Genomic DNA, 15,308 nt, shown 5'->3' on the forward strand with positions numbered 1-15,308 from the left:
AGGGACGGGGAACGCAGACGTGACGCAGGAAGTGGTGAGCGGTTCGGTGGTTCCGAAAAATCCCCCTCCACCCCTCCCTCTCCCTTTCTCCCTTTCACCCCTTTCCCTTCCACCCTGCGCATCATTCTTCTCGAAGAAAAAGTGTACAAAGCACGCGATGATCAAGTGGAGGAGCAGTGCAGCAGGGTTTAGCGTGCTGGTGTCTAGTGCCACACTATTCGACATCTTTCCCATGGTACTCCCATCGCCGATCTACCACCCCGCTCGACTTTTCTGGCCGCATCTGAGCAGCAACAAAAATGGGGATGAAGCACGAACGTATTTAGTTTCGTTAGTTGGCTGACTGGTTGGTGGGTGTGGGCTGGGTCGGGTTGGGATGGTTGGAGAAGAACCCGAAAACTGCCGAACTCCAAACGAACCCCCAACGAATTCCTATTTCGACTACGGTCCGGGGACGAAGAGCTAGGGATAGAAGATGGCGCTTGGAGAATTGGCTCGTGGCGACTAGTTTTTCTACAACATCATAACAAGGATGCCGTAGTGTTTGTGCCAATGCATTCCAAAAAAGAGCACCCGAGTAAGAGGGAGCGAGAAAGCACCAATGAGAGGAAAACGAGACGGAGTGAGAGAGAGAGAGAGAGAGCAAGAGAACAGCACGCGAAGTCGATGAAGCGACTAGGAAGCCGAAATGCATCGCGATTACACGATCGTGGGCAGCCTGCCTCACACGGGGCTGGAAGGAAGCTCCGAATTGAAAAATGTACAAAACAAAGAGGAGCAAAAAAAAACTGCATCCCACTGCCACCCACTTGCACCGACGCATACAATGGTAGTACGGGGCAGCTGTGTGTGTGGTGTGCAGGCAAGAAAGAGACCGTGATCATCATGCATCGGGAAGTGTTCTGGGGGGGGGGCCGGGGTGGGTGGGGGGGGAGAATTGCGGAGAGCCCGGGGAACGCAATAGACGACTAGAAAATGGCAAATACGAACAGGAATCCTTCGGGATTCGGGATGTTTCCAAAAAAAAAAAAACGAACGAACGAAAAAATATAAAATCCTGGAAGAAAACAACAAAATCCTCCGAGCCACCGAACGATGCACGAGCGTCGTCGAATCGAACGAACGAAAAGTGACGAACGAAAAAGTAGCCAAATCGCCACGGAAGCTTGATAACTAAAAACAGTTTTGCGGAAAGGGCAGTCGGTGACGATCGGCGAAGGGGGGACGTGGTTGTGGTGAGGCACGAGCAGAAGCAGACCTGGGGAGAGCAGACGGATGCAAAAGTAATAACAGCAGTGAAACGGATCGAGAGCAACACGCGAAAAAAAAACCGGAGGAATTCTTTCCAACGTTCGTAAGTGTGTGAACGAAGCGAGGGAAACACCAACACTAAGAGCACTAAGTAGTGGCTCAAGAAATGGGCCAGGAGACGCAAGTGCGCCATCAGAGAGCAGTGCAAAAATATAATAAAATGAGGAAATGAGGAAAACTAGCAATTGGAAGGGATGGAAGGGTGGAAAAATCGTGAAACGCGGTGCGAAGGAATACCGACTGGAGACCGAAAAAATCGCCATAAAAATGGAACACAGGGCTGGCCGGAGGATAACGTGCGGCAAATCGGAAGAGCAACAAAAAAAAAAAAGGAAGTAAAAGCTGCGCTTTGCTGTGTGTGAAAACTATAGCAAGAAAAACTACATAATGCATCCAAATGTTATTATATAGGAACTTTATTTTTTATTTTTGCAAAGCTCCATTTTTAGAGAGTATGGCAAAGGAGCCACCTTGAGAGTGGTTCTTATATTTTTGGTTTATCTCGCTATCTCTATTGCTCGGGGGTTTGCGAAGCTTTTTTTTTTTGTTGTTTTCAAAATAAGGAAGTGAAGCCATGTTTAATTATTTTCCTTTGGTTATATTTATCATCCGACAGTCAAGCTCGTTCCATGGTGTTTTATATTAGTATTGTGTGGCATAAACTATATTATGTATCTCGAGAAAGTGTAATACAAGTTTAATAATTTAAGAGCTTAATGTAATACATCGTTGGTTCGTTCTTTTAACGCGGCAAGCCCGGCATCACATCCTATTCCGAGATGGCAGAACAAGATACGAACTTTATGTTTTAAAGCCAATTTCTGTTGCACAAACAACACTTTTTTTCCGAAAACCGGTTTACACAACACAACACTTGTGGCTTGTCTGAAGAAACTGCCACCATGCGACTCCTTCGAAGGATGGATTTGCTCTACAGGCAAGTGATGCAGCCAGCGTTGAAAGCCACAACGCAAGGGCAAAACCACCTGTTGGTGGTTTGTTGATGCATACTGGTTGGAACAGTGCCAACCAACGCCTGTTCTGTGTGTGTGTGTGCGTTGGGAACGAGTAATGGAAGAATACTGTTGATTGGTTCACATGGTTTAAAGACTCACGTACAGTTCTATTACATGAGGATCCATTTTAAAAATTATCATGTCCCAAATGTCAAATTGTGATTGATGCTATTTTAAAGAATTTAGGAAAGATTGGCTCATTACTATTATTGTATATTATGCGTTCGACAATGATTGTTTAGGGAGACATTGCAAGATGTTTATAATACTAGTCATACAATAGCAGAGGCATAATATAAAGAGAGACAAATAAAGTAAATATCCGTTAAAATAAAAACAACTAATCACATCAGAGACACGCTTCGCGACATATTTAACATATTTTTATTGGTTATACCAACGGCCTGGCCTTATTACTAAAAAGTTTAGTGTTGGCATACAACATTTTTGAACGACCACAGTGACATGTAGAAATCAAAATCATTGAAATACTTATTAAAGCTGCGATCGCAAAACCGGTATTAAGAGGAGTACTATGGACGTTTGGTGTGCGAAAGTGATCATGCCTGAAATGTTAAGTATTTAATATTATTATGCGAATGGTTCAATATTGCAATAGATTTTTCAATAATGCCAGTAAATATTTGTCTATGTATTTAAGCTTCAATGTGTTTTAAACAGCATATCAAGAAAATTTTCGTTGGTTTATCTTAAGATCTCTTATCCACATGATATCCGCTCTTGTCATGGGGAGAACGACGTCATTTCCGATTAAGCTACTGTGCCCGGAAAATAAATTGACCTTCGAAGTAATCCCATTCCGATGCCATGCACCTCTTCTATCTCTTCTCCCACTCCTGGAAGCAGTCGGAAAACGTGGATGCTGTGATGTCCTCTAGTTCCGCCGTTGCTGCGGCTTCTATCTCCTCGATAGTGTCAAAACGGTGTCCCCGAAGCGGCCGTTTTAGCTTGTTGAACAACCAGAAGTCGGCTGGTGCCAAATCTGGCGAATACGGCGGTTGTGGAACAATATGGGTGACAGTTGTTGCGAAAAACTCCAAAGGCTCTTTGTAACATCCGCAATGTTTCTGCAGCGTTTATTTCATTGCGCAAACAAAATTTGATACATGCGCGCTGCTCCACAAACTTGGACATGGTCAAGGTGGACAAAAACACTTGGCGCAGCTCCGGAAAACGAATTGTCACTCCTAGCCGGGTTGATGTTGTGACTTGAAATGTTGCAGAACTGTCAAAAACATACATGTTGACAAACGGAAAATAAAAACAAGGTGCTTTTTTGTTTTTATTTTTTGATATTTGACATCTAATGTCACCTTACTTTTCGGACACTATAGTACGACTAGACCACCCACTAGTCACTAATTAATTTAAACATTAATTTTAGGGTTTCACCCGGAGACCAAGCGAAACTTTTTGGTAATGTAATAGATGAGGTTGAACGTCAAACGTCAAATCCCATACATTTCGCTGGCAACTAGTGGCATGCCACCGAGCAATGACAGCAGCCTACGTTATAATAAAACAGTAACGAACACAAATAGTGTAGAAATTTGAAATGTCTAGCTGACATGCTAGGATACAAGAGTTTTAAAATTAAACGTTAACATGTTTTTCTGCAAGAAAAAGATATAGTTCACAATACTCTCGATACTGGGGAATGGGGAACTACAGAGGGGCCGGTTTTTTCAAATACCATCCGGACCGTTCTCCTTTAGTTGAGGACTGACTATCCAACTAGGTGGATAGTCCAAAGAGGTTGGAAAGCCGAGAAGAAGAAAAGTGGGAGTTAAATCCCATCCAGATCGTCCCTCCGTAGAGTGGACTGAGAATTCAAATACGAAGTATCAATCAATCTCGTAGATCGTCGGACATTAGATGGTTAGAAAAAGATTAGAAAATGATTTCTCTGGATGACAGTAGCCTCCAGATATACAAAACAAAAATGCGTATTCTTCTTGTATTGAGGAACTGGTACTTGTAGTTATTTGCTATTTATTCCTTTTATGACACCTTAAGAACATCGAGACACCGGGGCGGCCCGGTGGTGTAGGCGACAGCGGCGCCGGTCTTCAAATGGCAGGGCAGGGGTTCAAATACCATTCGAACCGTCCAACCGTAGTGAGGACTGACTAACCAACTACGTGGTATCGGCAGTCTAGAAAGCCATTTCGATGGCCGGTATGACCTTAGAGGTCGTTAAGCCAAAAAGAAGAAGAAGACACCTCAAGAAGGTTTTAATTCTCAAACCTCGCCTTCTGATTTTAACCAAATAAATCTGATGTATATTATGACAGCTAATATCTTCTTAAAAATCAACAACCACTAGTCGAATTTTTCAAACCTATTGAATTTTTTCTTTTTTTTCAAATAAAATTTGGTCCTAACTATACAATTATGGGTACACGAAACTGATCAACAGGGCATAGCTGAACGCCAATTCCCGGACAAGCAGCAAACAAGCTACGGCACCATCAAATAGCTATACTTCCTGCTTAGGTGCATCGGTGTTCGTGTAGAGTTTGCGTGCAGAGTAGCATTTGCGCTTTGCGCATCTTTCTCATCGAGCGTGCAGAAAGGATAGAAGAAATAAGCATGCAAAACCAAAAAAAAAAATCAACCTTCAACTCAAACGAAACAGGCCATAAAAAAAATGTATAAAAAACGTATGCAACAACAGTCACAAAAAAAAACGTTCCAACTTCATCTAAAATCGCATTGGGGGTTTTCTTCTTGCGCATTTGTCGGAGAAAATGCAATGAAGAAAAATCTCCATGGCAGCAGAGCAAAAATACAAAAAAAAAAAAATCACAAAAAATACCCAAACCCCACTGGAAGAGAAAGAAACACTGGACTAAAGGTGCGGTAAAGGGAGCGAAAATGAAATGGCCATAGTGACAGAATGAAACAGAGGCGTAGGATATAGTAAGGAGCATATCGGGAAAAAATTCAACCTCCTTTCTTCCCACCCACTGTATTTTTGCAGAAGCGGGGGTGGTGTAGACTAGGGAAGGAAGGGAAAAAGCTTGATGCAATTTTTATACACTTTTCGTTTTCCGCACTGTATGCTACAGTGTGTTTGTAACGATGTTGTAGGTGTGCGTGTGCCTTTCTGTGTGTATGTGTGTGTGTGTGCATTTGGTCGCCAATTTCGTCGCCTACTCAGCCATCCAGCCAGGCCAGTGGTTGATAGTTTGCGTCTTGGCATTGGCGGAAGCGGATAACATCAATTTTTTTTGTTTGTTCTCCACTAAAAAATCCGAACCCCGACTGGACATCTCGCTCAAGATGTCCAGGCCACCAGCTTGTCCTAGTCTGCTCACAAAGGGGTTAACGGAACGATCGAAAACGAAAAGGATGACCATCCTATTTTTTTAAGCACAGCTTTTCTCACCTCACCATTCTTGGCCGTTCGTTCCTGCCCGGTGGATGAAGGAATTGAGGATCTCGGGGCAGAGTAGCTAGCCGCACACGTACTTTGATATTCGGTTTTTGCATTGACCCTACGAGTGCACTCAACTACACAGACGGATGTCTCCTGCATACACACACACACATGCATGAAAATTAGAGCTAGGTGGCAACTCGGACCATAGGGACCGTGGCAACCCCGGGTTGGACACAAAAGGGTGCAACGCAAGGACGCAATATCGCGTTTCGCAGCCGTGTGCCATCCATCCCCACCGCCGTGGCGACCAACGTGGCGATGGCTGGCGTGTAGAATGAAAATGAATAATAAATAAGCACATAAGGAAGCGCATCGTGCGCCAGTGCTGTGCAATGTCCGGGACTCGCCCTGGACAACGTCGGACCCGTTGTGAGCTGGGCAACACTTGCCAAGCGAAGGAACCAAGTGAAGGTGGAGGTGGGAAAAAATTAGATCCTGCCCGAAACCGAATGCCGCCGAAAGGATAAACCAACGGGAACAAGAGGGGGGTGTGGGACATGGTGTGCTGTGAAAAAAATCATTAATTTTTGCTTCCCTTGCTGTCCCGAGGGGGGCACTCCACACTGCGTTGTCCAAGTGTGATGGTATATTTTAAGCTTTTTTTTTCCTTTCGTTGAAGCTGCTCTCTTTTTCGCTCGCTCGCTTGCCGGGGACTTTCTAATGAAGAAACGAAGGTCCTCCAAAATGGTGAGTTGGAGGATTTTTTTTCTTTCTCGCTTCACATCGTGGGTATGTGTCCTACCATCAGCAAGAGCAGCCGGACCAACGAAGCATTCTTCTTCGATTTGCCTTCTTCGCCCGCGGAGCGAAACAGGGCGACGAATTGGCTTCGAAATTGGACAAAGAACGGAAATGCACAAAGTACGAAGTAGAAAAAAATCTGTCGTTCCCGATCAAAACTAGACGAGTCGAAGAATTTTCGGCAGGAGTTTGTTTCGCGCTTCAAAGTAAGCGAGAGAGAAAAAAAAGGCGAGCCACTGAGAAGGGACGGAAAGTTTCAGCGCCTTAACGGTTCCATTGCGAATACAGTTATCGTTGTTGGGCGAGCATTAACCCTGTCGATTGACGACAAAACTAGATATCCAGACAGAAATAAAAGTATCGAGCGAAAAAGTTAGGCTTTAGCTCTGTTATCGACACCCGTTTGGCTAAACAATTCCAATAACGGGGTTTATGATGTTTTAAGGAAGATTTTTTTTAGCCGTTTGATGTTTGAAGACTAAAATTGATTTCAACGCTCAAAAGAAACATTCCATAGGAATGAAAAAATGAAGTCACAGATAATGGATTCGAGAAAAATTATGCTACAAAGAAAGGGGACAGGAGAGGTGGGAACAAAAAAAAATGCTTTTCCTAGATGAATGAAAATCCTTCGAACAGAAAGGATTAGTTAGAGTTTGAGGCGGTTTAATGATAGTTTGATTCCGGTAGAAGGGGCGGCAGCCATGCCCTGGTTTTTTAGTGCCTAGAGGTGATTTAAAAAATAAATTGAAGTTTGAATCCTAAATTATAAATTAGAATATAAAAGCTGGATGAGTTTATCACAAAAAGTTTTCAAATGTCTTCCTTTACTATCAGATTAACTAAAGGCAACGAATAAATTATTTATATAAAACCCAACTACGAAACGCCTCCGTGCCAGCCTTTTTGCGAAAGCTAAAATCCTCACTAGCAAACATTTACCCTCAAGCGTCGAATTTCACCCTGCCGTCATGGACCAACGTTCTAAAACCATTGCATCTTTATGAACTGGAGATACGAGTGCATTTGGCCTATTTCCAGCAATTGTTTGCTTGTATGGTTTCTGGCTGCAAATGGTTCCGAAAGTAGCACTGTAACGACGATGACTTTGACAACCTGTTGCTTGCTTACGGGAAAACCTATCGCTCTGTAACTCTGTTTTTCCATTTGGAAAGCTACAAGTAGCATTATAGACAAACACACATTCTCCACAAAACTTAACGTGTGTGTGTGTGAAGTCAATGATCGAAATTAAGAAGTAAAATTATTATAATTCTAGGTTGTTTTTACTAAACAGCTGTTTGGTAATGAATTATAATTTTCCGAATGTTTCGAACACAGTTTCCACTCTGTCTCGAGCTTCCATTTCACGCGATTCGCTAAATACTGCCGACCGATGAGACCGGAAGCAGCGACAACGACGTAAACTACAACAAAGCCAACAACACACCAACAGCAGAACGACACAAACTTTTACCAGCATTCCATTCATCCGGCCAGTACAGCAATATCTCGGCGCTCCTGCATACGGCCCATTGCCCCGCGTTGCCGTTATTAGTAAGGACCGCGGTTGAGTAGGCCTTCCGTCCTACGTTTCCCAACGTCGGGCAAAAGATATTCTGCCGGCACAGTATGCTCTGTGCTCAACGGTCATACCGGCATACTGCTGCCACTGGTTGACTGTTTGGATCGGCCCATCAACAAGTGTTTCCGGCTGCAAACCCAGACGAAGCTCGCCACCATTAGACAGAGGTGGTGGGCATGCTGCCAACAAACGTGCACTATGCGCTGGTCGCAACATTGCCGCGGCGTCACGGCCATTTATTCGCCATCGAAAAACGCCAAACCACCAACCCGTGGTATTTGGTGCTGCACTTTTGACGCGTTTAGCGTACGGAATCGTATGATGAGACGAGCGTCTAAAGTGCTGCAGGCACTCCCCCTCGGCTATGCAGGGAGGATGAAATTATCTTCGTACACGTTGCCGTTTGTCGCGAGCTTTTGGTCGTATGTGCGGGCTGGGATTCGACCTCGTAAACAAACAATATCCGCGTTGCGTTGGTACGAAAATTCCGTCCACCGTATGACCGGATGACGACAAAATCTGGTGAAATCAAAACGCGTTGGAAAGAGCGTGAAGACGCTGCACCGGGATAGTATGCCTTCCTTCCGGGAAGTGGACTGTCTGCTGTGTGTTGGTGGTTGATGTTTGGTTTAGATTTACCGCATCAACAACTTCGGTAACATTCGCTAATGAAACGACCACTCTTAACCACTCAACGAAGCTTCTCTTTTCGCGTCACGAGGACATCACACATGAATGAAATTGTTTAACAAAAATATCTGACTTTAAAGTGTACGCAGTTGGGATAATGGAGACGCCTGGTGGAAATTGGCTAACATTGGACAGCACTGGTTGGAGTCTAGGATGATTTAATTTACAGAAATTCTACAGAAATCTACAGAATTTTTTTTACAAATTTGATCACAATTCTTTAATTAGAATCGACCAATGTTTCATTTGACGTGGTATGCAAAAAAAATTCAAACATTTCTTTAAACAAACTGGAAATGGAGTTCAAGCCAATCATGAATCAATTATCTTTACAGGGAAATGCAAATGATAGCGTACGGCGGACCAACTTTAGCGAATATCGCAAGCGGTGATGAAATCCTCGAGCACTGATATGAAATACCCCAATACTTTAGCGAATCACCACAAACAGACACAAAATCCTACCAAATACTGAAGTCGTTGCGATTGATATGGAAAATGTATATTAGCCGGTTGAAGAGTTGAAAATGTAACCAAATTTTTTTTACGTTACTATTTTATGAAATTACCAAGTTTCTGCGAGCGAAACCCAAATTCAAATTATATTTTTTATAGTGGTTAAACATAAACTGGTTGGTTTTTACCATCAAATAACGAAAAATTAAAAATCGTATCCCAAAACATATTAAAATTTGATTTCAAGATTTGAACCAGTACGTATATACAAATGCGTTCAAACATCGTTCTGTCATGCTAGGCAAAGACCGTGTAGATTAAAAAAAATATGTTGATCTAGCAAGCGAAGTGTCTACAATTTATTTTTGCGAATTTTGTGTCCTGTGAGTATTATGAAAATAGCATAACGTGGGTTAATTTTTGGTGCATGCAATCATTCTCGTAAAGGTACGTATTTGCACCAGCATTTGCACCAAATTTGAAATAGTGCAGTGCTAGACCAACATAATTTTTTTGTTTAAATCAAACAGATTTTACCTAGCACGTTTAACCACTTTAAAAATATAATTTGAATTTGGGTTTCGCTCGCAGAAACTAAGTAATTTCATGAAATAGTATTGTAAAAAAGTTTGTTTACATTTTCAACTCTTCAACCGGCTAATATACGTACATTTTTCATATCAATCGCAACAACTTCAGTATCTATTTGGTAGGATTTTGTGTCTATTTGTGGTAATTCGCTAAAGTATTGGAGTATTTTATATCAGTGCGCGAGGATTTTATAAGCGCTTGCGATATTCGCTAAAGTTGGCCCGCCGTACGCTATCATTTGCATTTCCCTGCATTTTTAGCTTTATTGAACATTCGTATTTTAGACGTTAAACATCAAAACATCTAAAAAAACTGACTATTACTGAAGTCATTGTAGACCCCAATGACTATGAAGCCTTCTGCGGTTATTCAAAACTAACAAACCTGAAGTGTCTAGAATCATATAAAAGAGATCATTTTATCCAATGAACACTAACAATATGATGCAAAAACTAACTAGGCCAAAAAAAAAACGTTCCCCAACAGCTTACCAACAGGTACTTCAGCACCTTCTGATACGGATAAAGTTCCACCCTCTGCACTGAATGGTCTCCTCTCCATAACCAGCGAAACATAGCAAACGAAACCGACAGCCACAACTGGGACACTCATATGCAACAGTCTGGCAAGCCATGCGTTTCCATGTCTGGATTTTGTGGGATTTTTCTCATGCAGCAGAGCCAGCACCAGACGCTTGTCTGTCGTTTGCCGACTGTATTCCCCCCCCAAAAAAAAAAAAAAAAGCAAGAAAAGAATAAACCAACAGGAAACAGGAAGCTAGCCAAAAGCTCCGTTCGGGTGATGGGAAAATTGGCTTCCGTTTTGTTGGGCTCGAAACCAATTCTCTGCCCAGCTGCATCGAAACATCGAAAACCTTCCTTTTTTTTTGTTTTATGGTGTTGACCGTATTTTCTCTTTTGCTTCTGCAACAACGAGATATGCAACAGGCTGGAGCTTATTGGACGTTGTATGAGGCGGTTGCTTCCGTGCACTTGGCCTTTTCTGCACGGGGCCAGAAGCTTTTGAAACGTTCGTACGGGTGAACAGATTTACCCCGAAAATGGTCAATTCTGTTGGTTTATGGTTTACGGTTTTGTGTGCCCCGTTTCAGTGGGTTAAAAAAGCCAAACTGAGCAGGAACCTAGAATTCCGTGCAAAAGGACGGTCTTTGTTGTTGCTGTTGAATCGTGTCCATTGCAACCGGTTCAAACACTTGCTCCACTGGGATGGGAAACCACTCGCTACCATCCTTATGCTTGTGATACAACTCACTTACGAGGCCGATTGCTAAAACGGATACAAAAAGTGGCATTTCTCACACACACATAGAAGGCTCCGGTAGCTGTCCCCTTGAGTGACAGCCCGGACGATTTCAGTCCGATTTCAACCGTTTATCTCTATTCCAAAAAAAAAAAAAAAAGGGAAGACGCATCCTTGTATCGTTTGCACCCAAAATAGTCTTGCGAAACGAAACGGCGAGCCAACCAGCCGGTAATTTTCCGAAATTCCTCCGAAATGTCTACCACATGTGCCGAACGAACGAATGCAGGCGGAAGGACTCGACGTCACAAGGGTGGTTATCTCTATCAATTTCAAAAAGTTCACCCCGCACAAAAAGTTGATCGTTGCCGAGTTTTCGGTGCCATTTAACTTTCGGCCTAACGTGCTGTACTCGTTCAGTTCTCGGGTGCGGTAGTGTCGGGTCTCGTTGGACGTTCCAAGCATGGGCCCGAGAACGATAATTGGCAGATGAGCGTGTACGAGCGTATACGGGAGCATTCGTCCATTCGTCCTTTCGTTCGTTCTGTTCTGTTCACTAGCCAGCACACATGTTTTCGGATGTTTGGGCAAATGTTTTTGGCCGCTCGTCAGTTTTTGGTCGGTTAAAGGGATTAAGTTATTAAGTGATTTCGTGCATGATGCAGGGACGACCACTTGCTGGGCTGGCGGTATTGGACACATTCCAAGTACGGCGAGATAATGGGCCGGGTGCAACATAGGGTTAAGGAGAGCTTGTCTGGCGAGCAACCACTAGTTGCTTTTTGGGATTTATCGTGTGTGGGTTTGGGAGTGTGACACATTTCCTGCCAATTAATAGGGCGACATTTCGAATCATAAGTTAGAAAATAATGCAGATGTCTGACGTTATTATAAACGGCAGTTAAAGCCCAAACAATAGATATATTTAGTTTAGGTTAGGTTTTCCATTCTCTACCGAAGAAGGTCCCTTTTTCTGCTCGTGCTTTCGTGACAAAGTGGTATCGATTTCACCGAATGAATAACGCATTATCCAACTACCATCGCTGTGCGGCACCAGATTTCGGCTAGACGGTTCCCACCATTATCAATCGGTGCAATATATATATTGAATATCGCTCATTGATTTATTTGTGTGTGAAAAGACCATACTCTACCCATCTGTTTCCGCTAACGCAGCGTCATTGTACTCCGAAAACCCCCGTCGCCATTCTACAAAACGCAAACGCAGAAACCAGCAAACAGCAGACCGTACCCAGGGCCATACTTGGCGATAGCGATTTTGTGTGGTGCAAAGAAAACTTTACGCCATCGTCTGCAACTACCGTTGTTGTCCTCTCGCTGTTGGCAGCGTTTGTCGTTGTTTGCGGTCCTGTTTGAAACGGAAACCTGTTGCCTATAGCGCACATACACACGCGAGTACGAAGGCTGTGTATGTAGTGTGCTAGTGCCACCACTACCAATAACTCGGAAATTCCTCCAACTCTAGACTCTCCAAGCTCCACTCTGCTTCACCCAAACGTCACCATCTCCACCACACAGTCACGTGTTTTATTCCATTTCTGGCAGGATGCATCCGGAAGAAGCAGGCAACTTCATCGGCGAAAAGCGATAAGGACTTTACGCTCCATGATGGGAAGCAAAGGCCGAGTTCACCGAGGCTGAAGGATGGCGGTGAAGGTGGATGAGAGCGAACGAAAATTGGACTACCAGAGTCTCGGCAACGGGATAAGACGCTTGGGAGGGCTCGGGTTCACTGGGAAGTGACATTTCCGTTCCTTCCGACTACGCCGTGTTTTTGGGCGTAAGGCGTAAGACGCATTGGAGAAGTTTTCCCGTTCGATCTACGCGTCAGTCAGACTGTGAAGCAAGAGAGCGAGGCGTCAGAAAGACGAACTTAAAGAAAAGTGCAACCATCTCAAGCAGGAGAACGGTTTCTTTTGCCTTCCACGTGCAGAGCGAGACAGATTAAGGTAGAGGATGCCATTTTCGCACACTCACTCCCATCAAAGCTTTAGGACAAGACAAATCGGGCTCTGGCCACAGGCCCATGATGGTAGGGCCACTTTGCACAACAAAAATTGATCGTTTTCCCTATGCAACACGCGTGAACTAAGGAACTGCGGCAGTCGGAGGGTGCAAAGCCGTCCCGGGAGAGTTGGTATTTTCGTGTTTGCACAGGAAGCCCAAGGAAGGCCACACCGAAAGCAGCGCAGCTCACAGTAATAAAAGGCACACAATTTTGAAGGGTGTCTGTGTGTGTGTGTGCGCTTGAAGGAACGGAACTAACGAAAAGCGGAAACGGCTGACACACAAGCGCAAAAACCTGATTATATTTCCTGTTGAAGCAAGGCCCCCGGGCCCCCATAGCAACCACCACCGATGCAGACGAGTTGAGTCCTCGGTTTTATATACAACGACGACTTTCTTCTTCTTTCACTGTGTGTACGCCAGATCGCCGCCGGAGTGCAACTTCGGGACGGTTGGCGTGGCGTTTCCATTGCGAGAGTGTTTTTACCTATATATATCGTTCTCTCGCTCCCTCTTTCTCACACACAAAAAAAAGGCTTCAAGCTTCAGGGTGCGCCTGCAAGACATATACACACTATCGCGTCCACCCGAAAGGACATGCACATGCACAAGGCGTACGGAGCATCAAGAAGGAGGACGACGGCAAACGAATAAAAAAATAAAAATAAAAATCGCAAAGAAGTGAACCTGGTACGTGCCGCTAACAACAAGTTTCCCGTCCTGCTGCTGCTGCTGCGTGTGCCAGAAGCTAGCGAGAGCTAAGAAGGGATGCACTTCTCCACCACTTCCTAGCAGAAAAGCAAAGTAGGAGTGGGAGGACTCTTGAGGGACGCAACAAAAAACAAAAAAAAAAAGACATCAGAAAGCAGCTCGAAAATATAGGAAAATTTCACTTGTTGCGCGCGTCCAACGTGCGTTCGAATGCGCTACTACCACTACTATCACCAGTAAGCGCTATATGATGCAGATGCGATTTGCCGAGGTGTGTCTGGCAATGAGGTCGTACACGGAACCGCTGCAAGAACAGGATGGGAAGCGAACAAAAAAAAAAAAAGCACGAAGAAATACTTTGTTTCGACATGGCAACAAAAGACGACTCTTTTGTTGCTCGTGGGCAAAATGTTTTAATTTTTGTACTATAAAGTTTCACCAGGTGTGAATGACAAAATGTGTATGTGTGTGTGTGTGTTCATTTGTTGGAACCGATTCTCTACTCCGATAGTCTTTGCCAGTGCCATTGGATTGGACACAATGATGAGGTATCGGATTAATAATAAAAAAACAATACTTCCGTAGTGGCGCGTTAAAATCGAGGGAAAGATTAAAGCAAGAAAGCAGTAAATATACACTTACCGACTATATGCACCATATTTTTCGTCCACTTGGCCAGCTCGCGTCTTATGTAGCGTCGCTCCTGGACACAGCGAGCGTACGAACAGTCTGCCATCGTGTGGCCGTCGCGGTGGATTTGGTCGCGGGAGTGTGGTGGAGCACCACGAAGCTCCACAGAAGCCACAGGTGGTGGTGGTCCCGGTGTCGCAATTTGTTGGCTATGGAACAAAATCTTCGCTAAACATTAGCCATCTCACACGCTGCACTATCTCGAAGCGCTAACATCAATTCACTAAAATGAGAGGATTGGACACCTGTTGCAATGTTTTCTAGAATCAGCTATGCTCTGTGTGTGTGTGTTTTTTGTTGCTGTCGTTTTCGTTTGTTATCGACGGCTTTCTACGGTGCACTATCGTTGGAGGTTCTGTTTCTTCACACCCGCGACACTTCGTTTGCACGTTAAGGAGATTCCGTACCGGAAATGGAATGCACGAACCACACCTCCCTTAACCCCAAAAACACGTACACAAACTCACGTCAAACACACACGCACCCCCTTAACTATATGGCCAGCACCAGGACGATTGCAGTTGTAGCAGCTGAAAGTAGAAAGCGGAAGCGAACGAACGCCCTAAAACGAGAAAATAAGATAATGGGAAAATATTTTAGAAGAATATCATCCACAACAAGTGGTTGGGATTTGGGGAGAGCTTCCAATCAACCATGAGCGAGACAGAGTGACATCTGCAAAATGCACCACCCAACGAACGAACGAACGGGACGCAACGCACGCCCAAGTAACGTCCGCAACTCTTCCGAAGCGCTTTCTTTC

The 15,308-nt window shown here is 44.2% G+C and overlaps 1 protein-coding gene across 1 annotated transcript in view; it reads right to left on the reverse strand.

The window, feature by feature from the left end:
* The window catches only part of LOC126559643 (mushroom body large-type Kenyon cell-specific protein 1), an 80,824-nt gene extending 66,231 nt beyond the window's left edge, over nt 1-14,593 (reverse strand). The window contains exon 1 of the mRNA XM_050215813.1: nt 14,498-14,593. Coding sequence (XP_050071770.1) covers nt 14,498-14,591 — 94 coding nt within the window. The 5' untranslated portion in view covers nt 14,592-14,593. The remainder of the gene's footprint in view (nt 1-14,497) is intronic.
* Between the last annotated feature and the right edge of the window lie 715 nt (nt 14,594-15,308).

The sequence above is a fragment of the Anopheles maculipalpis genome, chromosome 2RL, assembly GCF_943734695.1.
Source record: "Anopheles maculipalpis chromosome 2RL, idAnoMacuDA_375_x, whole genome shotgun sequence".
In the NCBI taxonomy this organism is placed as follows: Eukaryota; Metazoa; Arthropoda; class Insecta; order Diptera; family Culicidae; genus Anopheles; species Anopheles maculipalpis.